This window comes from Rhodamnia argentea, chromosome 7, assembly GCF_020921035.1.
Source record: "Rhodamnia argentea isolate NSW1041297 chromosome 7, ASM2092103v1, whole genome shotgun sequence".
In the NCBI taxonomy this organism is placed as follows: domain Eukaryota; kingdom Viridiplantae; phylum Streptophyta; class Magnoliopsida; order Myrtales; family Myrtaceae; genus Rhodamnia; species Rhodamnia argentea.
In genome coordinates this window covers 22,312,587-22,339,984 of record NC_063156.1, presented here as the reverse complement: position 1 = coordinate 22,339,984, position 27,398 = coordinate 22,312,587, and the positions used below count along the sequence as shown (strand labels likewise).

The 27,398-nt window shown below is 40.3% G+C and overlaps 2 protein-coding genes across 2 annotated transcripts; both read right to left on the bottom strand.

Annotated features, from left to right (window-relative positions):
* Positions 1 to 781: 781 nt before the first annotated feature.
* On the bottom strand, positions 782 to 8,469 carry LOC125316074 (serine carboxypeptidase-like 25). Its single transcript, XM_048283110.1, has 6 exons — positions 8,387 to 8,469; positions 2,164 to 2,397; positions 1,908 to 2,008; positions 1,706 to 1,807; positions 1,177 to 1,282; positions 782 to 1,063 (listed from the first exon to the last, which is right to left on the bottom strand). Exons 1-6 carry the CDS (start codon positions 8,408 to 8,410, stop codon positions 914 to 916), a joined length of 717 nt encoding a protein of 238 aa, XP_048139067.1. The 5' UTR covers positions 8,411 to 8,469; the 3' UTR covers positions 782 to 913.
* A 13,144-nt stretch (positions 8,470 to 21,613) lies between these two features.
* On the bottom strand, positions 21,614 to 24,372 carry LOC115734719 (serine carboxypeptidase-like 28). Its single transcript, XM_030665617.2, has 9 exons — positions 24,016 to 24,372; positions 23,813 to 23,902; positions 23,609 to 23,701; positions 23,447 to 23,532; positions 23,031 to 23,264; positions 22,831 to 22,931; positions 22,629 to 22,730; positions 21,864 to 21,969; positions 21,614 to 21,763 (listed from the first exon to the last, which is right to left on the bottom strand). Exons 1-9 carry the CDS (start codon positions 24,368 to 24,370, stop codon positions 21,614 to 21,616), a joined length of 1,317 nt encoding a protein of 438 aa, XP_030521477.1. The 5' UTR covers positions 24,371 to 24,372.
* Between the last annotated feature and the right edge of the window lie 3,026 nt (positions 24,373 to 27,398).

Sequence of the window (27,398 nt, the reverse complement as noted above, 5' to 3'; positions counted from 1 at the left end):
ATCTTGAACTTGTCCCCAAACATAATTTACCCATGTTTGAACGAATAGGAATAAGGGGCGGTGTCAACCGGAGCAAGAACAAGGGCTGTAGCAGAGCCTATTTGCACGGCGATCTGCGGCCCTCCTAGGAAGCGGCCCAAAGTAGCGTCCAAGGAAAGCCATGATCATTGGTGCTTCACACGTCTCCGACCGGTGAAGGATACGCCGTTGCTAACGTATGAAAATTCTTGCACTAGTCCTTTCACGTCTCCGAGCGGCGACAATCCATCTCCTGCTTCCCACTTCCTAACAGATAAGGAATTTCAACCCATTTAGAACCAACTTGCAAAGGCGAAGTTTCAATGGTCTTGTTACTTTCGCACGGCGTTCAATTTAGTACAAAACCGTGCTTGTAATGCAGAGTAGATCAGGAAAGCATGGATCATCTTTATCCACAAACTAGAATCGAGCCACGATCAACTAGCCATTGCTATTAGCCATAGGTGAACTCAACAGAAAAGTATTCAACGCCCGCACCTCGTTCATCCGTTAACTACTAACTAGACTAAGTCGCATTTACAAAAATTACGAGTAAATTCCAATGTAAAAAATTCTATGGCGCAGGATATTTAATGAGGCTTATCTAATGGCATGAGGGGTGTTAACATTCAATTGTTCGAATAGAATAATAACAAAACATCACTTTCCGGTCCACATCGGAGGGTGAGCTAGATGAACACGACTCATATCCATCTTTGCTTCTTGAATCTTAAGTCGGCAGATACGACACTCGCACAAGAAGACGACATTAATCGTGCTGTAATAACAAGGAGGATTGCAGAATTAAGTCGCTAGAGATGACGCGAGATACCATTTTATAGTACATGATGTTCTATAATAGCAATTCGATTGACGTTTCAATACAAATCTTGCATCACTCTGTATATTTAGGCAACGACTTGTTAGCTAAGAAGTGCTCCAACACCTCGAACGCTTGAGCAGGCGCGTACATCGGGGCCTCATGACAGGCTCCTCTGATCATTGCGAAGGTCATCCCTTCGTATATCTCAGACCATCCACTGATCTGACATCGTACGCAACATATACCTTGGTCATAAGCAAAGGATAAAAAAAAAATATGTGTATAAACCCTGATTTCATTTAAGATGTGGGAATACTAGACCAGTGATGAATTACCCTGCTATTATGGCCCCAAGGATACCATCTTGCTTTCCTCTTAAGATGCAGCTTGGAAATAGCAGTCCGAGAGGCTATGAAAGGAGTTGCTGAATCTGCATCTCCACTAATACAAACAAAAAAGACATTCAAGGTGAATAAAAAACTGACTTAACTGGACAACATTATTTTCATTTCTTTGACTTTCTGCTAGGTCGAAAAGCCAAAAGGCATAACTTCCCTAGAACTAGAAGCAAGCTTGACCAGCTTCGTTAGGGAGCAGAACAGAAGGAAACAAAGAGTAAAAGAGTCCTTGGCCAGGACCGTGTTGTAGCATGAAGCTTCATGTTATATTTTCCCAGCCTCCATTGTTTCTGTCCAACCAAACGGACATCCTCTTTCGGACAAGAATGGAAATGAAGATTCAAAAGAGTTCTCACTAAAGAAGCACCTGAACGTTGCTGAATTTCTCACGACTCAATTTCTGCCGTACAAGTCGGCGCAACTTCGAATCCATTTCCATTTAATTAACAATCCCATTGCTAGTTGCCTGTATATCCAAATTTGCAAGCCGGACTGAATGAGTATCTCCAGAGTGGGCAACATGGACTTTTCTGTAGCAGGAAGGCTGTGGCTCCCTTGTATAGCCTTAACTGCAAGGCGAAAGAAACAGTTTAACAAGACTCAAGTGGTTAGCAAAAGCTAAAACTAATAGCAAATTAAAAGGAATTAAGGCAAGATAGAGGATACACCTGCAGTGTGTCCATGCGGTGGCGATTGTATGGAAGGCTTGCTGCACATCCTTCCTGTTCATATACTTGGAGGTAATCCCATTGAGACAATACTTAGACACCTGTTTAGGAAAAATCATAGTGTTGGAAAACTAGATATAATACGGTGAATATTTAACATTCGATGGGTTTCGACACACAAGAAAATAGTGACTACCTCTTTTTTCTCGTAGTCTGTCCGAAGATTTCGACACACGAGAAAATGGTGAATAACTACCTCCATTTCCTTGCATTCTGTCCCAAGAACATTAAATGCATCGACATTTCCGGCTTCCTCGAGCAAATATGTGATGAAGTAGGGCTCACATGCCTTCACTCCGTATGTCTTCAGAGAGCTGCACACTGTACTCGACAGCCCTTGGTAAGTGTCGTCTGAGATGAGACCATGGTTCCAACAGTATAGAGCTCTGCCTTTCAATTCGATCTCCAAGTCCAAGGGAGGATTACCCATCTGAAGGACATTTTAAGAAGCACCGTTCTTGGGGTTAGTGGCGACTAATACACCCATGAACACTAAACACATATACTCTGCAAAATACAAGACAGAAAATTGTTTGACATACTGATCTGCTCTCCTAGATTAATTCTTAAGCATGCTGTAACGGATGGAAACTGTTCTACCCTCTTACCAAAATGCCTTGGAGATTCATCGCCGGTTTTGTTTTCCCGGAGTTCTTCTTCATAATGATCTCCGACATCGATGGAATATAATGACCTGAGATTAAAAGATCAAAACATGACTTTATGACTCAATCAGGGCTTTGGAAAGATGATGATTGAATGGTTCTTACTGGCATAGCTTTCTCTGGCAATGTAAAAGGCTCGGCCTTTATACCCTGGGAATCTCTTGAACCATCTTTTTAGGAATGTGTAAGATTCATGGGCTGGAATTTCATTCATAGTAGACAAGGAAAAACTTCAGTTTCTCATATATAGATGACTTAAAGACTTGAAAAACTTCGGAGAGGGAAAAGAAGAAAACTATGGAGAGGTACACACCTGTGGAGTGGTCTCCGTATCGAGTGAAGTTGTCAGTTGAAAAAGAAAAGCCAACTCCGGCGGGAGAGTCCAAGAACAAGAAGTTGGCTTCTGCATGAGAAAACCAGCAATTTGAGTGAAAACAATGGAGAAAAAGAAAATGTTAGGTGCATTTTGAATATGGAGGTTCAGTTCATGTTTGTGGACACAGCTTAATTGAATACCCCGGTTCCACGAATACGGGTTGGTGACCAGAGTGTTGCCACTAGGTGAGACTTGGAACGGATCGAGCTCCTGCATTTTGCTGTAGCCGATGGAGGAGCACCTAGGTCCTCCATTCTGTTGGAGTTGGCGAATACTTCGGGGACCCTTGTTTCTCACACTGGGTACGCCCACGTGAGCTTAGGAAAACTGAAGTGTTACCCAACGACATGTGATCCCTGCGCGCGAGATGCGAGGGTTTGGGGGCAGCGCCCCCGACACGGGTGTCCCGCTGCCCGGTCAGCGGGCGGGGGTTTAGGGGCGGTGCCTCCCGACGGGGGTTCCGCTGCCCGGTCAGCGGACGGCTGCCCCGCTCACCGGTGAACCGACGGGGGTTCGGGGACAGCGCCCCCGAAACCTCTATGGGTTTGGGCTTTTATTTAAGCTGGCTCGTATGGTTGAAATTAAGAGGTTTTAGGTTTTTTAGCCCGTTTTTGGGGCATATATATTTTGCTCGGTTTTATCATTGTAAGAATTGAATCGGCTGTAAATCGACAAATATAGTGAAATCTCTTTGCAGGATGTAGCCCTAATCTTGGGGTGAACCTGGGTAATCTCGTGCGTCATTCCAATTTTTCTTGATTCTCTATATGATTGTCTGATTCATTTTCGATAAATCCCTTCACATTCAGCCACATGACGTGTGGCTTCTTCTCATGGTCGCCAGCAGCTTCTACTAGCCAGTACAAGAGGGAGGTCCCCCTGTTGACGGAGACCTAGCTAGAGAACTGGGCCACGGGCAACTTCGGCTGGCCAGGTAATGCAGTGATTCGGTCCTTTGAGACCTCATAATCAATAGCTATCGCCGTTGAGGAAAGCGCGAGGACGAAGACCGAGAGGAAAAAAGGACCGTGCATGGTGGAGTTCATGGTTAGAGAGGAGGGATTGAGGGAGACGAGAGTCCAAGAGACACAACGAGAGATGAGAGCAGTGGAAGATATGAACTAGAGAGGTTCTGAACTGGAAAGATGGTGTGATTAGTCTTTCAGTGCATCATCTATTTTACAAGCGTCCTTGCTTCTCTATGATGTATATGTGTTTGCATTTCAATTATATTTTCCACGAGGTTGGGGTTTGATTTTGGCAAATTGGCGCCGCAAAACTAGAATGATGCAGAGCATAGAGCCAACCAAGTATAGGAACTCACTATTTGAGGGCATTAACACTCTTGATTTATTGACTAGGGCGTCCATCTTTTTCCTAGTCTACAAGGCATTAACCAATGTTGGGGTCCTTCAGGTGCAAAAACGACGTCCCATATGGTCTTGTCCGTTAATCGGCGTGGTCGTCTCTTTGATCCATATGATCTCAGATTTTAAGTTAGGATGATTGCACATCAAGGTCTAGGTACGTAAGGTTTTATAGATCTTGCTAAAGTTGTGGGTGGTTTGGAACGTGGTCAATAAATGCTAGTTGTGTAGGGGCGTAGATAGGGAGGATTTATGGGAGTCCCTCTCTATTCGAGTGGTGGATGATGGGTTGGTCCAAGTTCTTGTCCTCTTGTCAATTGCTTCTTCCTATATTTGCACACTAACGCGTTGAGTTAAACCCTCTCTTTCTCTCCTTCCTCCCTACTTCTTTACTGGTCTCCCCGCAAAGCAGAAGCTGCGGTGAGAGAGTTTCCCAGAAGAAATTCAATGCTTGAAAACAACCATAAACAAACTATAAGTTAAATAGACAAGAGCTGCATTATCTTGATCCCAATGATTCATTTATTGTCAATCATAATTTCTACAGGATGGCGCTTTTTTCATTCCTTCTTTGGCTTTTATACTCTTTATTTTAATATTTTGACGATATTATTCCATGTATGGCCCATTGCTCTTGTGACAATTCCACAAAAGTGATATGCTTTTCTTATTTGATCAACTCTTTCTCATTTTGTTTATTTTTTCCCTTGCAGGTCCCACTCTCCTTCTTCTTAAAGCTGTTCTTTCCATTGCACGCAGCTCTCTTGCTCGTCTCACGTTCAACAAAATTCTTTCGCAAATTTCTTGACCTATGATGTTGTATGCTTCTCTGAATTTCAACTTTAGAATCCTATAAAGTCTCACAGGCAGTCACGTGTAAACTAACAAGTGTTTAACGCCTGCAACTCATTCATCCATTAACTACTAACTAGACTAGGCTGTATTATAAAAATTACGAGTAAATTCAATCGTTAAAAATTGCATGTGCAAGATATTTAATGAGGCTTATTATCTAATGACGGAAGGGGCGTTAACATTCAATTGTTAAACTGATATTACGTAGGACCGCTCAAAAAAATCTAGTAACTCTTCAATAAATACAGACGTTAAACTTTCATCTCTCTACTCCTATAAAAATAGTAGTTTCAAAAAGAATAATGAAAAATCACTTTTCTGGTCAAGATTGTATCGGTGGGTGTGCTACAGTAACACTGAATCAATGACTATTCTCCATTCGTATCCTCAGGGCTCTTAATTCTTGTCCTCATCGTAGCAAATTTCTCGAATTAAATCAACCAAATGATTATGATTTCAAAAATCTTAGCTTGTGATTGTAGGTACCCCCACAAGAAAAATGAAAATTATGTCCACGAAGCAAGTGATTATGGCATTTCTTGTGGCCATCATACTGTTGGAGTTCCCGAATCGTCCATGGCCGGTTCATTGTGGCCAATCTAAAAAATTTGGGATTTTTTACAATTTTTTTGGGAGACAATTTGCCGGAAGGGCAAAATCGTCATTTTTAAAAGTCGTCGGCCAAAATACCCTGAATGGTCCATGGCCAATTGATAGTGGACATTTCCTAATTTTTGGAATTTTTTAAAATTTTTTTGAGAGACAATTTGCCGGAAGGGCAAAATCGTCATTTTTTAAAAGTCGTCGGCCAAAAATACCACGAATCGTCCATGGCCAATTGATTGTGGCCATTTCCAAATTTTTGAGATTTTTTACAATTTTTTTGGGAGACAATTTGCCAAAAGGGCAAAATCGTCATTTTCTAAAAGTCATCGGCCAAAATACCTTGAATCGTCCATGGCCACTTGATTGTGGCCATTTTCTAATTTTTGAGATTTTTTTACAATTTACTTGGAAGACAATTTGCTAGAAGGGCAAAATCGTCATTTTTTAAAAGTCGTTGCCAAAATACCCCGAATCGTCCATGGCCAGTTGATGGTGGCCATTTCCTAATTTCTGAGATTTTTTACAATTTTTTTGGGAGACAATTTGCCAGAAGGGCAAAATCGTCATTTTCTAAAAGTCGTCAACCAAAATACCCCGAATCGTCCATGGCCGGTTGATTGTGCTTATTTTCTAATTTTTGGAATTTTTTTACAATTTTTTGGGAGACAATTTGCCAAAAGGGCAAAATCGTCATTTTTTAAAAGTCGTCGGCCAAAATACCCTGAATCGTTTATGGCCAGTTGATTGTGGCCATTTTCCAATTTTTGGGATTTTTTACAATTTTTTTTGAGACAATTTTCCAAAAGGGCAACATCGTCATTTTTTAAATGTTATAGGCCAGGATACCCAAAATCGTCCATGACTAGTTGATTGAGGCCATTTTCGATTTTTTCAAATTTTTTAATATTTTTTTTTGAGAGACAATTTGCCGGAAGGGCAAAATTGTCATTTTTTAAAAGTCGTAGGCCAAAAATACCCAAAATCGTCCATGGCTAGTTAATTGTGGCCATTTCCGATTTTTTTGAATTTTTAAATATTTTTTCCTCATTTTTTTGAAAGTTTCTATGACTTTTTTTATATTTTTAATTAATTTTCTATTTTCCATTTTTCTAATTTTCGAATTTTGAAATTATTAAAAACATATTTTTAGGATCGGGTCAAACCCCGCCACTGCTTTTCGGGCCATTTGATCACCTTTTTTTTTTTTCCCAAAAATTAATTTTACGCTCCTAAATTTCTTTTTCATATTTTGAAAATCGTCAACATGAATATGGACATAGTTGCAAAAATGACTCCCAAAAAATTTATTTTTAGGAGATTAGGGTGATTTTTTTTATTTACCTACATTCGTAAACATTATAACAATTGAGGGTACAAATAATAATCAAATAAATAAAACAATACTTACGAAACTGCAAAAAATAACTATAACAAGAGATTTACCTCAAACTATTGAGGGTAAGCACGCGCCGAATAAAGAGCTCAAACTATTAAAAGAAAGCACTGAGTAAGGAGGCCGGCTTTGCTTTTGTCTCAACTTCTGCAAAATAAAAGAGTTCCAATTTAATTTAAACATGACGAAAATATTAGCAATAAAATAAAAACACTAACAACCTATAATAACATCAATAAAGGCACTTGAGGGGAGCGGGATCTCCTTCAACGAACAAATGAGGCTGATGGCTCTATAATGTGTGTGAAGGTGGAGAGGACAGTATTCATGGAGGTGCTGCAAGAGGCTCTGAGAGTGCGAGAAGAGGGAAAGCTCTAAGAGTGCTAGAAGAGGGAGAGTTTTTGAGCAGTCTGAGCACGGAGAAGAGAGAGAGTGCTTTGAACTTGGAGAAGAGAGAATGGCGTTCTGAGTGCGAAGAAGAAGAAAGAATGGTGTTACGTATATCAAGAAGAAGAGAGAATGCGTAGTGCGAAGAAGAAGAGAGCCTTCGGCTTTGCTTTAAACAGAGTCGAAGGCTCAGTAATACGCGTGAAGGTGTTGTAGCGCATGCGGCACCTTTGCGGTGTTTTGCGTAGGGGCCCCCACCCGCTCGGCATTGAGAATGCCGAGCAGGTGGGGTGGTAGGCATTAAAACCCCCCCCGTTCGGCACTCGAATGCCGAGCGAGGGGGTCCTTCGCCCAATAGAGCAGACTTCTTTGCTGGGCGGAGCAATCTTGAGCGAGATTCCTTTCTCACTCAGCACTAAAACTGCCGAGCGGACCCTAAATCGGTAAATAACTTTTTTTTATACGTAATTTGGTAAGTATTTTTGTTTTTTTGCATAATTTGGAAAAAAGCCCTCCGAGATGAGACTTGGCTCCAATAGTATAGAGCTCTGCCTTTCAATTCGATCTCCAAGTCCAAGGTAGGATTACCCATCCGAAGGACATTTTAAGAAGCACCGTTATTGGGGTTAGCCGTAACTAATACACCTATGGACACTAAACACATACCCTCCGCAAAATACAAGACAGAAAATTGCTTGACATACTCATCTGCTCTCCTAGATTAATTCTTAAGCATGCTTTAACGGATGGAAAATGTTCTACCCTCTTACCAAAATGCCTTGGAGATTCATCATTGGTTTTGTTTTCCTGGAGTTCTTCTTGAGAATGATCTCCGCCAATGATGGAATATAGTGACTCGAGATTAAAAGATCAAAACATGAATTTATGACTCAATCGGGGCTTTGGAAAGATGACCATTGAATGATTCTTACCGGAATAGCTTTCTCCGGCGGTGTAAAAGGCCCAGCCTTTATACCCCGGGAATCTCTTGAACTATCTTTTCAGGAATGTATAAGATTCATGGGCTGGAATTTCACTCATAATAGACAAGGAAAAACTTCAGTTTCTTATATATAGGTGAATTAAAGACTCGCAAAACTTCGGAGAGGCAAAAGAAGAAAACTTTGTAGAGGTACACACCCGTGGAGAGGTCTCCGTATCGAGTGAAGTTGTCGGTTGAAAAAGAAAAACCAACTCCGGCGGGAGAGTCCAAGAACAACAAGTTGGCTTCTGCATGAGAAAACCAGTAATTTGAGTGAAAATAATGGAGAAAAAGAAAATGTTAGGCACATTTTGAATATGCAAGTTTAGTTCATGTTTGTGAACGCAGCTTAATTAAATACCCTGGTTCCACGAATACGGGTTGGTGACCGGAGTGTCGCCACTAGGCGAGACTCGGAATGGACCAAGCTCCCGCCTCGCGCCGTAGCCGATGGAGGAGCACCCAAGTCCTCCATTCAGCCACAAGACGAGTGGCTTCTTCTCATGGTCGCCAGCAACTTCTACTAGCCGGTAGAAGAGGGAGGCCTCCCTATTGATGGAGACGTAGCCGGAGAATTGGGCCACATGCAACTCCGACCGGCCTGGTAATTCTGTGATCTGGTCACTCGAGGCCTCCTCATCAATCGCTATCGCCGTCGCCAAAAGTGTGAGGACGAAGACAGAGGGAAAGAAGACCGTGCATGGTGGAGTTCATGGTTAGAGAGGTTTTGAATTGGAAAGATGGTGTGATTAGGTCTTTCAGCGCAACATTTATTTTATAGGCATCCTTGCTTCTTTATGATGTATATGTGCTTCCATTTGAATTATATTTTCCATAAGGTTAGGTTTTGTTATTGGTGGAATGGCGTTGTAAAACTAGAATGATGCAAAAGATATAGCTAACCAACTATAGGAACTCACTAATTCGGGGTATTAACACTCTGATTCATTGAGTAGGGTGTCCATCTTTTTCCTAGTTCACGAGGCATTAAACATCGTTGGGGTCCTTTAGGTGCAGAAACGACGTCCCATATGGTCTTGTCCAATTAATCGGCGTGGTCGTCTCTTTGATCCATTTGATCTCGGATTCTAAGTTAGGATGATTGCACATCAAGGTCTAGGTACGTAAGGTTTTATAGATCTTGCTAAAGTTGTGGATGGTTTGGAACGTGGTCAATAAATGCTAGTTGTGTAGGGGCGTAGATAGGGAGGATTTATGGAAGTACCTCTCTATTCGAGTGGTGGATGACGAGTTGGTCCTAGTTCTTGTCCTCTTGTTAATTGCTTCTTGCTATTTTTGCACATTAACGCGCTGAGTTAAACCCTCTCTTTCTCTCCTTCCCTCCTATTTCTTTCTTGGTCTCCCCACAAAGCAAAAGCTGCGGTGAGAGAGTTTCCCAGAAGAAATTCAATGCTTGAAAACCGTCGAATAACTAAATTCAATCCTATCAACGATGCAAGAAAGTAGTGAAAATTCGCACAACACAAGAATTTACGTGGTTCAACAGGGGAGATGTTCCGCCTACCTATGTCCACGGGGAGATGAGATCGGTTTCACAAATAACGTAGAAAAGTGTACAACCACTTTTTCTCACACTCTCTCTCTCTTTTGAGAGACCTGTTTTGCCCTAAATATATATAGCGAAACCCTACATAGCACAAATTACAAAATTGCCCATATAGCCTAAAATATTTAACTTTCCCATATAAATCCTTCTATGACTGAACATAAAACGCTTTTGGCGGCTCGAGGGCTTTTCGGAACCGTTTCATAATCTCTTGGATAACAGAATACAAGACATCAACCTCAACAATCTCTACCTTGGCTTGGATTCCGTAAAGCCACCCGTGAAAGAATATGAACTATAGATGTCTTCATCCCCGTACCTCCATAAGTGATACACTCCTACACTCATTGAGTGTGTCCCCCACCTTCAACAACGAGTTATATTAATTGAGCACAAACAGGACCCAAACTTCTCAATAGTGACTGGCTTGGTAAAACAATTTGCGGGATTGTTATTTGTGTGAATCTTCCTCAAATGAATGTTGCCATCTGACACAAGCTCCCCGATTTTGTGAAACCTCACATCTATATGCTTTGTTCTTGCATGAAACACTTGATTCTTGGCGAGATGTATGGCACTCTGATTGTCATAATGTAACACCGCACCTGCTTGCTCTAAACCCAACTCATGAACCAACCCAGTCAACCAGAGCCCTTCCTTAGCGGCTTCTATAACTGCCATGTACTCTACCTCCGTAGTAGACAATACAATTGTGGACTGGAGCGTCGCCCTCTATGAGATAGGTCCACTAGCTAATGTAAAGACATATCCCGTAATAGGCCTCCTCCTAGCTAGGTCACCAGCAAAGTCCGAATCAACATATCCCGCTAGCTTCTTCGAACCTCCGTCGCTACCGAACATAATACCCAAGTCTGCAGTCCCGCCCAGATATCTAAAGATCCACTTGACTGCATTCCAATGCTCCTCCCTTGGATTACTCATGTATCTACTAACAACACCGATCGCATGAGATAAATCTGGCTCGCTACACACCATAGCATACATGAGACTCCCAACTGCGCTAGCATAGGGAACTCGAGACATCTCCTCAATCTCCTCATGTTTTGTGGGGCATTGCTGTTCAGATAACTTGAAGTGGCTAGCTAATGGTGTCCTCACTGGTTTAGCCTTATTTATGTTGAAACGCTCAAGCACCTTTTCAACATACCTCTTTTGAGACACTCAGAGTTTACTTACACTTCTATCTCTATGAATTTCCATACCAAGGATCCTCTTAGTAGCACCAAGATCCTTCATCTCAAACTCATTATTCAACAAGGACTTTAAAGAGACAATATCATGCATATCCTTAGCAGAAATGAGCATGTCATCAACATAAAGCATCAAAAGAATAATCGAATTATCATCTGACACTTTAAAATAAACACAACAATCATACTCACTTCTCAAAGAGCCAATTTTCACCATAAAAGAGTCAAAACGCTTGTACTACTGTCTCGGAGATTGCTTAAGGCCATAAAGTAACTTCTTAAGCGGACAAACGTGATTTTCCTTTCCTGGCACTTTGAACCCGTCGGGTTGCTCCATGAAAATCTGTTCCTCTAAATCTCCATGAAGAAACGCCGTATTCACATCAAGTTGCTCCAACTCGAAATCAAATATGGCTACCAAGGCAAGTAGAACCCGAATGGAAGTGTGCTTTACTACTGGAGAGAATATTTCATTATAATCCACCCCTTCCTTACGTGCATACCCTTTAGCTACAAGTCTAGCCTCGTACCTTACTCGCTCATTCTCAGACATCGCCTCTTTCTTGCGAAAGATCCATTTACACCCAATGATCTTTCACCCTTTAGGTTTCTCCATAATCTTCCAAGTCCTGTTTTTCTATAAGGATTCCATTTCTTCCATCATAGCCGACATCCATTTATCACTATCAGCATCAGATATCGCATCCCGATAGGAAGATGGATCACCTGTACCTCCTGTGAGGGCATAAGCAACCATATCCTCAAACCCGTATCTCACAGGTGCTTTGTGAGTACGTTTTCCTCTACCTTCTGCGATGGTGTAGGTATCTTCTACCGTCTCTTGTGATTCCGGTAAGTTATTGGATGATTTCCTTCCTCCCACTATTTCTAGTTCACCCGACTCCACCCGCACAGTAGATCCTTCTTCACTTCTACCATATGCATGTGAACTCTTACTTGCCTTCACCATGTTAAATTCATTAAAGACAACGTCCTTGCTAATCATTGTCTTATGTGCATTTGAATCTCATAGCTTGAATCCTTTCACACCTTTCTCATAGCCAAGAAAGATGCACCGCTTAGACTTTGAGTCTAACTTGGAACGACATCCATTTTGTACATGAACATAGGTTGGACAACCAAATACTCTCAAACTAAAATAGTCAATCGGATTACCCGTCCATACCTCCTCGGGAACTCTGTATTCAATGGCTGTAGATGGAGACCTGTTAATGAGATAACATGCCATATTAACCGCTTCTGCCCAGAAACTTTTACTCAGCCCTACATTTAGCCTCATACTCCGAACCCTTTCCAAAAATGTCATGTTCATCCTCTCGGCTACACCGTTTGCTTGTGGTGTATCCGATGTTGTGAAGTGACGTGTGATCCCTTCATCTCTACATTGTTCTAGGAATGGTGTGTACCTGTATTCCCCTCCGTTGTCCGTTCTCAAGCACTTTAGCTTCTTTCCTGTCTGCCTTTCTACTTGAGCCTTCCACTCTTTGAATTTGGAGAAGACTTCATTTTTCTGCTTCATGAAGTAGACCCAGACTTTCCTTGAGTAATCATCAATGAAGGTCACAAAATATTCAGCTCCACCTTTTGATTTGATCGGTGCGGGACCCCATACATCGCTATGTACATAATCAAGTACATCCTTGCTCGTATGCTTTGCGGTTCTGAAACTAACCCCGCTTTGTTTCCCGAAAACGCAGTATTTGCAGAAGTTCAATTTGCAGCTTTTGACACCTTTTAACAGCTTCCTTTTATGAAGCTCCATCATACCCCTTTCACCCATATGCTCTAACTGCATATGTCACGGATGAGTGTCATCTTTATCGGACTCTGCAGTTGTAGTCACGGATGCTCCACCTGTTCATGTACTCCCTATGAGCCTGTATAAACTTCCCGTCAACTCTCCTTTCATGACAACCATAGCTCCCTTGATAACTTTGAGAACTCCACCTGCTGCTGCGTACTTGCAGCCATTCATATCAAGCGCACCCAAAGATATCAAATTTTTCTTTAGATCCGGAACGTGCCTTACATCTACCAAAGTTTTGACTATACCATCAAACATTCCGATTTTAATAGTCCATATTCCAATGGTTTTGCAAACTGCATCATTCCCCATTAGAATAGATCCGCCACTGTATGACCGTATGAATCAAACCAATCCCTATTCGGGCACATGTGATAAGGACATCCAGAGTCTAAAATCCATGAATCAATGAACTGATTCTTACCGGATGATATAGAGAGAACATCTCCATCATCACCGTCCGAGCTATCATCCACACTTGCTTGATCAGAAGTTTTCTCGTGCTTCTTCAAGTCTTCCTTTCTCTTATAACAGTTTCTTTTCGGATGGCCTTCCCTTTTGCAATAATAACAAGAGAATTTTGTTTTACCCCTCTTGATTTCGATCGACCCTTATTCCCGGATCCCCGCTAGATTGTTCTCCCCCGTTCTTGCTCCTTGGCTTTTCCGATGAGACCCTTACCATGTGACGTAGCACTGTTAACCCTCTTTCTCGTATCATTAGATAATAGGGCAGCGGTGACCTCATCTGTCTCAAGCGTCTCTTTTCCATACAAGAGTGTCGTCACCCGATGATCATAAGATGCTGGTAGCGACGATAGCGATAATAGGGCTTTGTCTTCATCTTCCATTGAAACCTCCAGACTTGCAAGTTTACTCAGAATCTGATTGAACGTGTTGATGTCTTCTAACGGATCTGAGCCTTCCTCCATCTATAGAGAGTATAACTGTTTTTTCAAAAAAAGTTTGTTCGTTAGGGACTTGGTCATATAGATGCTTTCAAGTTTCGCCCACACCTGCGGAGCCGACTTGAGATCCACCACATACTGCAGAACCTCATCAGATAGGTTTAATCGAATGGCGCTTACTACCCTTTCCTCCATCTCCGCCCAATCTTCATCACTCGTTTTTGGTTTCTTCCCTTTCCCAAAGAACACTTTCGACAAGCCTTGCTGAATTAGAAGATCCATCATTCTTCGTCGCGAGAGAGTGAAGTTGTTCTTTCCATTAAACCTCTCGATGTCGTACTTGACACTCGAACCCTTTCTTGCTATCTTGATAGCCTGCCAAACCCGGCTCTGATACCAATTGTCGAATATCTAAATTCGATCTTATCAACGATGCAAGAAAGTAGTGGAAATTCGCACAACACAAGAATTTACGTGGTTCAGCGGGAGAGATGTTCCGCCAACCTACGTCTACGGGGAGATGAGATCGGTTTTACTAATAACGTAGGAAAGTGTACAACCATTCTTTCTCACACCCTCTCTCTCTTTTGAGAGACCTATTTCGCCATAAATATATATAGCGAAACCCTACATGGCACAAATTACAAAATTGCCCACATAGCCTAAAATATTTAACTTTCCCATATAAATCCTTCTATGATCGAACATAAAACGCCTCTGGCGGCTCGGGGGCTTTTTGGAACCGCCTCATAATCTCTTGGATAACAGAATACAAGATATCAATCTCAACAAAAACAACCATAAACAAACCATAAGTTAAAAGAGACTAGAGCTGCATTATCTTGTTCCCAAAGATTCATTTATAGTCAACCATAATTTCTATAGGGTGGTGCTTTTTTCATTCATTCTTTGGATTTGACACTCTTTATTTTAATGTTTTGACGATATTATCCCTTATATGGCTCACTGCTCTTGTTACAATTCTACAAAAGTGATCTCCTTATTTTATTTGGTAAACTATTTGTTATTTTGTTTATTTTTTCCCTTATAGGTCCCACTCTCCTTCTTCTTCTTAAAGTTCTTCTTTCCATTGCACGCAACTCTTTTGCTCCTCTCACGTTCAACAAAATTCTTTCGCAAATTTCTTGACCTATGATGTTGTATTGCTTCTTTGAATTTCAACTTTACAATCCTTTAAAGTCTCATAGTTGGCTTGTATTCATACTAATAAGATCAAATGCACAAAAACAATGTAAACATATATTGGCAAATCTTGGAAGCGTCTCACTTAGGAAGATCAAGGTTGATAAGGTGTTCTTAGCCCTTTTAGGTTCATATGCTCGGTAGGTATACTGGCCTTAGATAATAGTTAATTACCACCAAAGCAGCAGTGAGGGAAATAATAGGTTAAATTAATATAATTCATGAATCCCAACAATCAACAATAAACGCACAACTACGAAACGGTTGTTCAGAAACAATCTTAAAGTTGAACTCTAGACACAACAGTAGTCTAGGGCTAAAAGCAACAGCTGCAGCACAAGTGAAAGAACAAAAACAACATTGTAGCAGTGCGTTCCAAGATATTAATCCGTGAAAGCATTATTTTATTGAACACTCGACACTCGTCAATTAGTTAAGATTTTATACAAAGGATAGTTGATTAAGCTTAACCAATGGCCCCGAGAGCTTGGACATTCAATTGTTAGAATACCGAATGATGGGAAAAATTTTCAGCCAATTTAGCCCGAACCTTTTAATTTTGCCAATTGAGTCATAAATCTTTTCACGTTTTGCCAATTAAGTTCATCCGACTAATTTTAGCCGGAAATTACTAACGTGGACTCCGACCATCCTATATTGTACGGCCGGTGCTAAAGTGGACAATTTTTAATAACTTTTTCTTTTTTTCTTTTCTTTTCTTTGTTTATCCTACTGTGGCCAGCAAGGGCTTCGTTGCCCCTAATAAGTACATACATTAAACAAGTTTATACATTAAATCAACTTGGACTGAACGGTGTGAATTCAAAGCTGATATTATGGAGGACAGTCAAAAGAAGAGCTAATAACTCTCCAATAAATACATGCATTTAATATCGTCGCTCTACTCCCATAAAAATGGTTTTTCTGCAATAGAACAACAAAAATCACTTTCGATTCAAGATCCTATTGGTGGATGAGCAACAATAACAATGAACCGATGCTTATTCTCCATTGTTATCCTTTTTTCTCCTCATACATAGCAATTTTCTCGAATTGAATAAACGAAAAATTATGAATTTAAAAATCTTAACCGGTGATTCCAGGAACCCCACATGAGAAATATGTCCATGAAGCAAGTGACCACGGGAGTGCTTGTGGCCATCATGTTGTTCGATTATTAGCAATTGTTGGAATTAATTGATTTGAATTAGTTAATCTATCACCGTTCATTGATGCCCATGATCCCATGATCATGGATCATTAAGATGAGGTCATAATTAGTTATGCTCGAAAGTGAAGTAACCCACGTATTTCACTTTATTTGCCTTTGATGCCATATGTGAGTTTAGATGGATTCTTTGAAGAGAGTAGACTTGTGAACTCAACTTAGACATTAGGAATGTCTGGACTATCATATGTACGGTATTGAATGTAGAGACATATGCTCCATGTGAAAGGAAAGAATACCATAATATGTATTTCATAATATGTATGCACGAGACACCCAAGAAGAGTTGGCAAGATTATTGATCTCAACTCTACGATCGTGTGAGACTCTTGAGAAAATGTGTTCCTCAGCTTAGTGCCCTCACGACCCCGACTTATTCTTGAAATTTTGATTCATTATTTTCTATCCTAGAATGTTGCAAATGATCATGGATGATTCGATCTAGTGGGGTATTTCTGAAAAAGTGAATTGAGTTGAAATGGAGAGATTTGAAGGAAGGAGGAAGATTAATTCGTCGTTGATGTCACATTATGATTTTGTATTCACGGGTCGACCAATTATGATTATATGAGTTTAATCGTAATTGTGAATACTATATATATCGAAATTTTGAAGAGATTATGGGAGATATAAATGTGACTGATTGATCTAGGATACCACATACTGGATCTACTCTAAGTAATAATGTTCGGTGTGAGCTGCTATATATTCCTAACGGATGTATGGCAACGAGCTCTCAGAGTATGCTAATCACACGGATTATTTGTCCATATGAATTTTGCAGTGAGAAGAGAAATAGAAATGTTTAGCCCTTTATAGGTGAGTGGGAGATATTGGAATTAATTGTGCCCACAAAGACCAAATCCGAAATTGCTTTTAATATGTAATATCAATTACCATATAAGGATGACAAAAAAGGCAGGTCTTGATTGATTGAAATAATGGGCGATTTGATTACCAATTCTAAAGAACAATTTATTGCACATTCTCTCGGAGAAAATGAGCAATGTTTTCACTTGCGTAAAACTCTCTCTAGAAACTCTCTATGGAATTCTCTCGAAAAACAAGCGATCGTTGGATCCAGATTCTTTCTCATCTACTCGAGGGGCTCTAATCTGTGGCTATTGAGATATGTTCATTAATTGTAATATACTTATCTGATTAGTAATTCAAGTAAGATTTTGGGCATGTTATTTCTGAGTAATTCCATTGGGTATGTTATTGTGATCGGTTCTCTTCACAAAGCAATGAATCCTCTGTAGATGGAAGATTCAAGAAGATGAAGAAAAGCACGATGCATTGTACTTTGCATGTAGATTGATGTGAATAGGTCATGACTTAAAAAGGTGTTTTGCATGTAGATTGATGTGTATAGGTCATGACTCAAAATGGTAGCATAATTACCGTGGGTCAAACCTATTGTAGACCTATTCAGTCGGTGTCTAATAACCAGGGGTATTAGGCCGACAAGTTAGTTATTAGACACTGTACGAAGCACAAATCGACCTAACAGGTGGCCGAAGCTACCCTCTTGTGACTCTAGGCACGGATGGCTACTCTATACACATCCTATCGGCGGTCGCCGGTTGGAGCTGACCGGGGGTCTACCTTTCCCTGTCAAAAGCCCATAAGTTCTCTCCACATCTTTTTCTTCCCTAGTAGAGAGGGAATACCGGTGAGAACTTGCGGGGAGATCACTCCACCATACTGGGAAGTTCCTTCCCCTGTCTCTCCTTGAGCCTTTTTAGGACTTGCTCGGGTCTAGATCGGACATATTGTAGACCTATTATGGCCATTGAAGGCAATTTTCATTTTCACTCTCATTCTCATTCTCATTCCCATAAATTTGTGTTTGGTTGATTTGAAAACTTTTTTCCATCTCGCAGTAGAAAAAAAGAAATGAAGGGTCGCTGGGTGGTCCTTGCCTAGGGGCAACTTTTTTGGGGGTCATTGTAATGAAAAGCTACAAATGATCCACAACTGTTGTGTTCAGCTGACCCTCCACGTGGAAGGTTTGCTAGAGCAGGCATATTGACGAGGAAGAGGTAAAGGAACATTCATTGCTGTACTTAATGTGATTTGCTGCATAATAGATCTTAGGGTATGAGCTTAGGAGGAAAAATTATTAAAAAAATCTTAAAATTATTACACTTTTTCCTTTTTAGTCTTACACTTTAATTTTTTTAATTGAATCCCAAACATTTTGACGTTAATTGACTCCATCCGACTAATATGAACTAGGGTTGATCAGTTCTCGATCCGGTCCGGTCCCAATTAAGAACCGGGAATAGGACTAGAGGGACTGGTTCCCAATGTCCGAAATCGGGGATCGGACTGTAGGTCTGGTTCGGTTCCCAGGCAGTCATATAGAACCACTCATCTTCCCAAAGCAAATCCTGATCGAGCATGATTCCAGAGCTCAACAATATGTGATCTCTACCTTCCGACAAAATCCCATCACTTACTAGTTCCTCTTCTTCGTCCTCTCCTCTTCAATGTTCCTCCGAGCAGTAAAGGGCATCGAAAAGGGAGGGTGCTTTGGAGTTGTTCTTGTTCTTCTTGTCGAGAGTTCAATGGGTTGTGTTGATGAAGACGACGATGGTGGAGTTGATAACTTGCCTCCATCTTCTCCTTCTTCTTCAATGTCGAGGTATGAGGAGATCATTACTTTATGAGGGGCAGCGAAGATGGTGCAGATCATTACTCCATCAGAGAACACTCGAGGAACTGAGCAGACGCGGTGAAGCAGAGGTAGGAAAATTAATATTTCTTCTTGGGGTTACATTTAAGAAATTAAATAATAAATGAAATCTTTCGGTCTGGTCTGGGCAGTCCGGTCCGATCTTGTACCTTTGGAACAGGGAACCGAACCGCCGCCTTCTAGAATTGGGAACCTGGCCATCTATCCGGTCTGGTCCGAGCGATTCCCAGTTCAATCGGTCCGACTTGCTCACTCCTAATATGAACCGAAAATCGATGACTTGGACACCGGTGGTGCCGCATAAGATGAACGGTATTGATGTGGACAACATTTTTATTTTTTGAAAGAAAATTCGAATTTTTATCTTTTATCTTTATCTTTTTTTGTTTTCTTTGTATTTCTAGCGAGTCCGGCGAAGAGTTGCCGGGTGGCCCTCGCCTAGACCTCACGCGTGCCGCTGAGCCCGTACTAAGTGAAACGAGGCATAAAATAGAAAAAACGCATAAAAATATTCTAAAAAAATTACGAGTAAGTTCGAATAGTGAAAATTGGATGCGCAAGATATTTAGTGAGGCTTACCTAATGGCACGAGGGCGTCACACATTCAATCGTGAGAATATTGTGCGGTGCGAATTGAAAACTGATAATATGTAGGACGGTTAAAAGAAAATTCAATAACTCCTCAATAAATACATACGTTAAACTTTCATCGCTCTACTCCTATACAAATGTTTGTTTCGAATAGAATAATGAAATCTCACCTTTGCGGTCAAGATTGTATAGGTGGGTGAGCCACAACGGCAATGGATCAATGACTACTCTATTCTCTATTCTTGACCCTCAGGGCTCTTAATTCTTTTCTAATTGCAGCAACTTTCTCGTACTCATTCGACCAAAAACTATGATTTTAAAAAATCTTAGCTTGTGAATGCAGGTAACCCACAGTAAGAATTACAATATGAACACGAAGCAGGTGATTATGGGACTTCTCATGGCAATCATGCTGTTCGAGTTCACGATGGCGATAACTCCAAATTCAAATCGTAATGACCTTGAACTCAAGGAATTTTATGAGAAACGGATATGTGAGTGCCGAGATTTATGCTATGACATAAATAAATGTGGGAACAAAAAGAAGCAACGTAGAAAGCATGATAAGCTATGTTATGACTATTGTAATGCCTTTTGCGCTGCATATTGGTACGATCCAGAATCGTGGTTTCTTATGTAAATTAAAGAAATTTGAGGGCTCACAACTTTGGAGATTCTTGTAGCTCAGTTCCATCTACTACACACGTAATAATTTCATCCGGTTATATATTTTCTCCATGTGCGCACTTTCTTTTATTTGCTCTTCCGTTGCTAATTCGATGTGATGGCATTGTTTTGTATTTAGGTGCATACGCCATTTGATTTCAATTACTAATGAAGTGTGACCAAACTCCATGTTTGAGTTATCTCCCAAGGTTTACGTGATCCATGAGCATAGAGATATATTTCATAGACGCAAGTTTGCCTATACATGTGGGTACTCTCGTCATTAAAAAAATAATATCGAGATAAAACAAAATATTCATGTATAAAAAAGGACCAACGCAGTAAAAAATAAAGAAAAATGATAGAAATGATCCATAAACTTTGGCTCAATGTGCAGTGTGATCCCTGAACTTTAGCCCAATGTGCTCTATGAACTTTCAATTTGTCCGAAAGGGTCCCCGAAATTATGTTCAACTTAGTTTCTAACCTATAAGAAAATGTCCGATGTCGTATCTAAACTTGAATTAACGAAAGGGCTATATTGACCATCTTCCTATAATTCAAAGACAAAGTTGAACATGTTCCAAAAATTCAAGGATCATATTGGTTATAAATCCGAATCGAACTGAACCATTCACTATACCCAATTCCATACACATTGGCTGCATAAGAAGGAGACCCGACCCGATATTTCACAGAATTTTATGCAGCATCCTTTTTTCTTTCATACGTATAAGATCTAAAATAAGTCAGATCAAGTTCTCCTTTGTTTCCAAATGTTTTTTCCTTCCCAATATTTGATAATAGCGTAATTAACTAAATCCCAAGCCCAAGCATTTTCATTTAGTAGCTGTCATCCAAACAATCATTGGCAGCTTGAATTGCCATGGAATGGATTCCAATAACGACAATATGAATATTATCATTCGGTGTGATCAAGATGGGAAAACGGTCACATCTAGTAAAGATTATTTGCATTGTAGTCTATTGCCAGTTAAGGATCTGACAACCCAACATCATGTTCTATACAGCATATTACTTCATACAGCATATTGTTCCATAGTAGCAATCGGATTGGTACTTTAACATAATCCCACTGAGGCATCAAACTTCACTTCACATAATATACTTGGGCAATTGCTTATTAGCTAAAAAATGCTCAAACAAGCAAAGCGCTTGAGCAGGCGTGTACATCGGGACATCATGACCGCAGCCTCTAATTGTCGCGAAGGTCATCCCTTCATATATCTCGGACCAGCCGCTAATCTGACATTGATGTCAACACTGACCATAAGCGAAGGAGAAAAAAAATCAATTCAACCCGATTTATTAATACGTGAGAACATTAAAGCAATGAATAAATTACCTTGTTATTATGGCCCCAAGGATACCATTTTGCATTCCTCTTAAGATGCAGCTTGGATATAGCGGTCTGAGTTGCTATGAAGGGAATTGCTGAATCGGAATCTCCACTGATTAAAAAAGAAACAGAGAAAAAGATGTTCAAGTCGAATAAATCACCGCTTTAACTGCAAAAACATTGCGCAGGAAAACATGATTTTCATTTTTTTTTTTTCTGACTCCCTGCTAGGCTTCCAGATAATTCACTGCCTTAAATAGGAACAAAGCCATAAAGCACAACTTCCCTAGAGGGCTCCAGCTACTTCATAAGTCACAGAGAAGAGAAGGAAACGACTCAGCCATTCGAGAAACAAAGTGGGCTATTTCATGGCAATTTTGCCAAGATCTCTTCATTAGCTGGGTAGAAGAATCCACCCGAATCGGATTTTTTAAGGAACATATCGAGAGAGAATTGGATTTGGTTCAACAATATGTCGTTGCTAAGCAATGATCAGTTTTTTTTTGGAATTTGTTGTCAAATATTCAATATGAATCTACAAGATCTAGTTTCATTCAAGTAACGGATTATAGCCAATTGAAAAGATCTTCCGATGAAATCATTTCGATTCCATTACTATAACAAGGATTCAGGACATCACACTTCAGAAAAAGTAGTATTGAACAAACACTCGGACATTACTAAATTTCTCGCAACTTGATTTTCATCGTACGATTTAGCGCAATTTTTAATCCATTTCCCCTTGATTTGATAATCCCATTAATTACTTACCTGTAAATCCAAATTTGCAAGCCCGATTGAATGAGTAGCTTCAGAGTGGGCAACATCGACTGGTCTTTAGCAGGAAGGCTGTAATTGTGTTGTATAGGTTTACTGCAAGGCAGAAGAAATAGTTCAATAATCTTGAGTGGCTACTCAAAGCTTAAAATGATCGAAAATGAAAAGGACATAATGGAAGATAAAAGGAATGAACCTGCAAAGTGTCCATGCGGTGGGGATTGCATGGAAGGCTTGCTGCACATCCTTCCTGTTCATGTACTTGGAGGTAATCCCTTCGAGGCAATACTTAGACACCTGTTCAGGATGAATCACAGTGTTAGAAAACTCAACATAGTAAAGCGAATATCAATCATTTGTTAGGTTTTCACACATGAGGAAACAGTGAAACATTACCTCGTTCTTCTCGCAATCTGTCCTAAGTACATCAAATGCATTCACGTTTCCGGCTTCCTCGAGCAAATGTGTGATGAAGTAAGGCTTACATGCCTCCATTCTGTATGTCTTCAGAGAGCTGCACAGTGCACCCGACAGCCCTTGGTATGTGTCGTCTGAGATAAGACCGTGACTCCAGTAGTATAGAGCCCTGCCTTTCAGTTCGCTCTCCCGGTCCAAGTTAGGGTTACCCATCTGAAGGACGTTTTTAAGAAGCACAGTTATTGGGGGCTAGTGGCCACAAATACATCCGTCAACATTAAACATACTCCTTTGGAAAAATATTACAGAAAAAGGAATTGTTTTAAGTACTAATCTGCTCCTTCTTTTCATGTCTTGGTTATGAATTAACAGATGAGACAGTTCTACCCTCTTACCAAAAGGCCTTTGAGATTGATCACCGGATTTGTTTTCCTAGAGTTCTTCTTCAGAATGACCTGTGCTAACGACGGAATATAATGACCTGAGATCAAAGATCAAAACATGAGTTTAAAAACTCGATCTGGGCTTTGGAAAGACGAGGATCGAATGATCCATACCAGCATAGCTTTGTCCAGCGATGTAGAAGGCTCGGCCTTTATAACCTGGGAACCTCTTGAACCAGCTTTTCAGGAATGTATAAGATTCATGGGCTAGAATTTCATTCACAGTAGACAAGGAAAAAATTCAGTTTCTTATATTTTGGTGGGCAAAAAGACTGGCAAAACTTTGGAGCGGAAAAAGAAGAAAATTAATGTACACACCAGTGGAGTGGTCTCCGTATCGAGTGAAGTTGTCTGTTGAAAAGGAAAAACCAACTCCCGCGGGCGAGTCCAAGAACAAGAGGTTGGCTTCTGCATGGGAAAACCAGCAATTTGAGTGAAAACAATGGAGAAAAAGAAAATGTTAGGTGCATTTTGAATATGTAAGTTTAGTTCATGTTTGTGAACGCAGCTTAATTAAATACCCCAGTTCCACGAATACGGGTTGGTGACCAGAGTTTCGCCGCTGGGCGAGACTCGGAACGGGCCAAGCTCCTGCATCGCGCCGTAACCGACAGAGGAGCACCCAGGTCCTCCATTCAGCCACAGGACGAGTGGCTTCTTCTCGTGGTCGCCAGCAGCTTCTACTAGCCAGTAGAAGAGGGAGGCCTCCCTGTTGATAGGGATGTAGCCAGAGAACTGGGCCACGTGCAACTCCGGCTGGCCTGGTAATTTTGTGATCCGATCACTCGAGGCCTCCTCATCAACTGCTATCGCCGTTGGCGAAAGTATGAGGACGAAGACTGAAAGGGAAAGAAGACCGTGCATGGTGGAGTTCATGGTTAGAGAGGTTTTGGACTGGAAAGATGGTGTGATTAGATCTGTCAGTGCAACATCCATTTTATAGGCATCCTTGCTTCTTTATGATGTATATGCGCTTACATTTGAATTATATTTCCATGAGGTTGGGGTTTGATATTGGTGGATTGGCGTTGAAAAGCTAGGATGCCGCAGAAAAATATAGCTAACCAACTATAGGAAGTCACTAATTCAGGGCATTGACACTCTGATTCATTGATTAGGGGTCCATCTTTTTCCTAGTCTATGAGCCATTAAACAGCGTTAGGGTTCATCATGTGCGAATATGACGTCCCTTATGGTCTTGTCCATTAATCGGCGTGATCATCTATGCGGTCCCCATTCTATTTCAGGTTCAAAGTTAGGATGATTGCACATCAAGGTCTAGGTACGTAAGGTGCTACAGATCTTGCTAAAATTGTGAGGGATATGGAACGTGGGTAATGAATGCTAGTTGTGTATGGGCATAGAGAGGGAGGATTTATGGGAGTCCCTCTCTAATCGAATGGCGGATGACGAGTTGGTCCAAGTTCTTGTCCTCTTGTCAATTGCTTCTTCCTATATTTGCACATTATTAAACCCTCACTTTTTCTCCTTCCCCTCTATTTCTTAATTGGTCTCCTAGCAAAGCAGAAGCTGCGTGAGAGAGTTTTCAAGAAGAAATTCAATGCTTGAAAACAACCATTAACAAACCATAAGTTAAAGAGACTAGAGCTGCATTATCTTGATCCCAAAGATTTATTTATAGTGAACAATAATTTCTACAGGGTGGGGCCTTTTTCATTCTTTCTTTGGCTTTGATGCTCCTTATCCTAATGTTTTAGCCATATCCCTTGTATGGCCCACCACTCTTGTTACAATTCTGAAAAAAAAATGATCTCCTTATTTTATTTGATCAATGCTTTGTTATTATTTTTTTATTTTTTCTCTTGCAGCCCCACTTTCCTTCTTCTTCTTAAAGCTCTTCTTTCCATTGCATGCAACTCTCTTGGTTGTCTCATGTTCAATACAATTCTTTCGCAAATTTCTTGACCTATGATGCTGTATTGCTTCTCTGAATTTCAACTTTCCAATCCTATAAAGTCCCATAGTTGGCTTGTATTCACACCAATAAAATCACATGCACAAAGACAATGTAAACATACATTGGCAATCCTTGGAAGCATCTCACTTAGGAAGATCAAGGTTCTATAAGGTGTTCTTAGCGCTTATAGGTTCATATGCTCGGTAGGGACCTTAGACAAGAGTTAATTAGCACCAAAGCAAGAGTGAGGGAAACAAAAGGTTAAACAAATATATTTGATGAATCCCAACAATAAATGCACAATTACGAAATGGTTGTTCAGAAACAAATTTAAAGTTCAACTCTACTCACAACTGTAGTCTAGGGGTAAAAGCAACAGCTGCAGCACAAGTGAAAGAAGAAATACATCATTATATGTTCCAAGATATGAATATGTGAAAGCATTATTTTATTTGAACACTCGACAGTTGTCAATTAGTTAAGATTTTATACAAAGAATATTTGATTAAGTTTAACCAATGGCCCGAGCACTTGGACATTCAATTGTTAGAATATTGAATGGTGGGAAATTTTTTCAAAAAATCCTAAACCTATTGCACTTTTGTCTACTCAATCCCGAATCTTCTAAGTTTGCCAATTGAGTAATATATCTATTCACGCTTTGCCAATTAAGTCCATCCGACTAATTTTTCTTAGAAATTACTAACATGGAAGCCAAACATCTAATGTGGTATGGCCTGTACTAAAGTGAACAATTTTTTATTATTTTATTATTTTTTTATTTTCGTTTCTTTGTTTATCCTACTGTGGTTGGCGAGGGCTTCGTTGCCCTTAATAGCTACATACATTAGACAAGTATAAACATTAAATCAGTTGGACTGAACGGTGTGAATTAAAAGCTGATATTATGTAGGATAGTTAAAAGAAGAGCTAATAACTCTTCAATAAATACGTGCATTTAATATCATCGCTCTACTCCTATAAAAATGATTTTCCTTCAATAGAACAACAAAAATCACTTTCGATTCAAGATCCTATTGGTGGGTGAGCAACAATAACAATGAACCGATGCTTATTCTCCATTTTTATCTTTTTTTTCTCCTCATACATAGCAATTTTCTCGAATTTAATAAATGAAAATTTATGAATTTAAAAATCTCAACCGGTGATTCCAGGAACCCACAGGAGAAATATGTCCGTGATGCAAGTGATCATGGGAGTGCTTGTGGCCGTTATGTTGTTCGATTACACAATAACAATAAACCTAGGGTCAAAGTCAGAGTCAAGTCATATCGAGCGTATAATCAGAATGCTTCATGAAGAACAGAAAGGTGTATGCCGAGATACTAGTTATCACGTGAGAGTGTATTAAAAAGGAGCCCAATAGAAAGTATGGTAAACCATCTCATGATTTTTGTGATGCCTCTTGTCCATTAATCGGCGTGGTCATCTGTGCAGTCCCCATTCGATTTCAGGTTCAAAGTTAGGATGATTGCACATCAAGGTCTAGGCACGTAAGGTGCTACAGATCTTGCTAAAGTTGTGAGGGACATGGAACGTGGTTAATGAGTGCTGGTTGCGTATGGGCGTAGAGAGGGAGGATTTATGGAAGTCCCTCTCTAATCGAATGGTGGATGACGAGTTGGTCCAAGTTCTTGTCCTCTTGTCAATTGCTTCTTCCTACATTTGCACATTAACGCGTCGAGTTAAACCCTCTCTTTCTCTCCTTCCCCTCTATTTCTTTATTGGTCTCCCCGCAAAGTAGAAGCTGCGGCGAGAGAGTTTTCGAGAAGAAATTCAATGCTTGAAAACAACCATTAACAAACCATAAGTTAAAGAGACTAGAGCTACATTATCTTGATCCCAAAGATTTATTTATAGTCAACAATAATTTCTACAAGGTGGTGGCGCTTTTTTCATTCTTTCTTTGGCTTTGACACTCCTTATTCTAATGTTTTAGCGATATCTCTTGTATGGCCCACCACT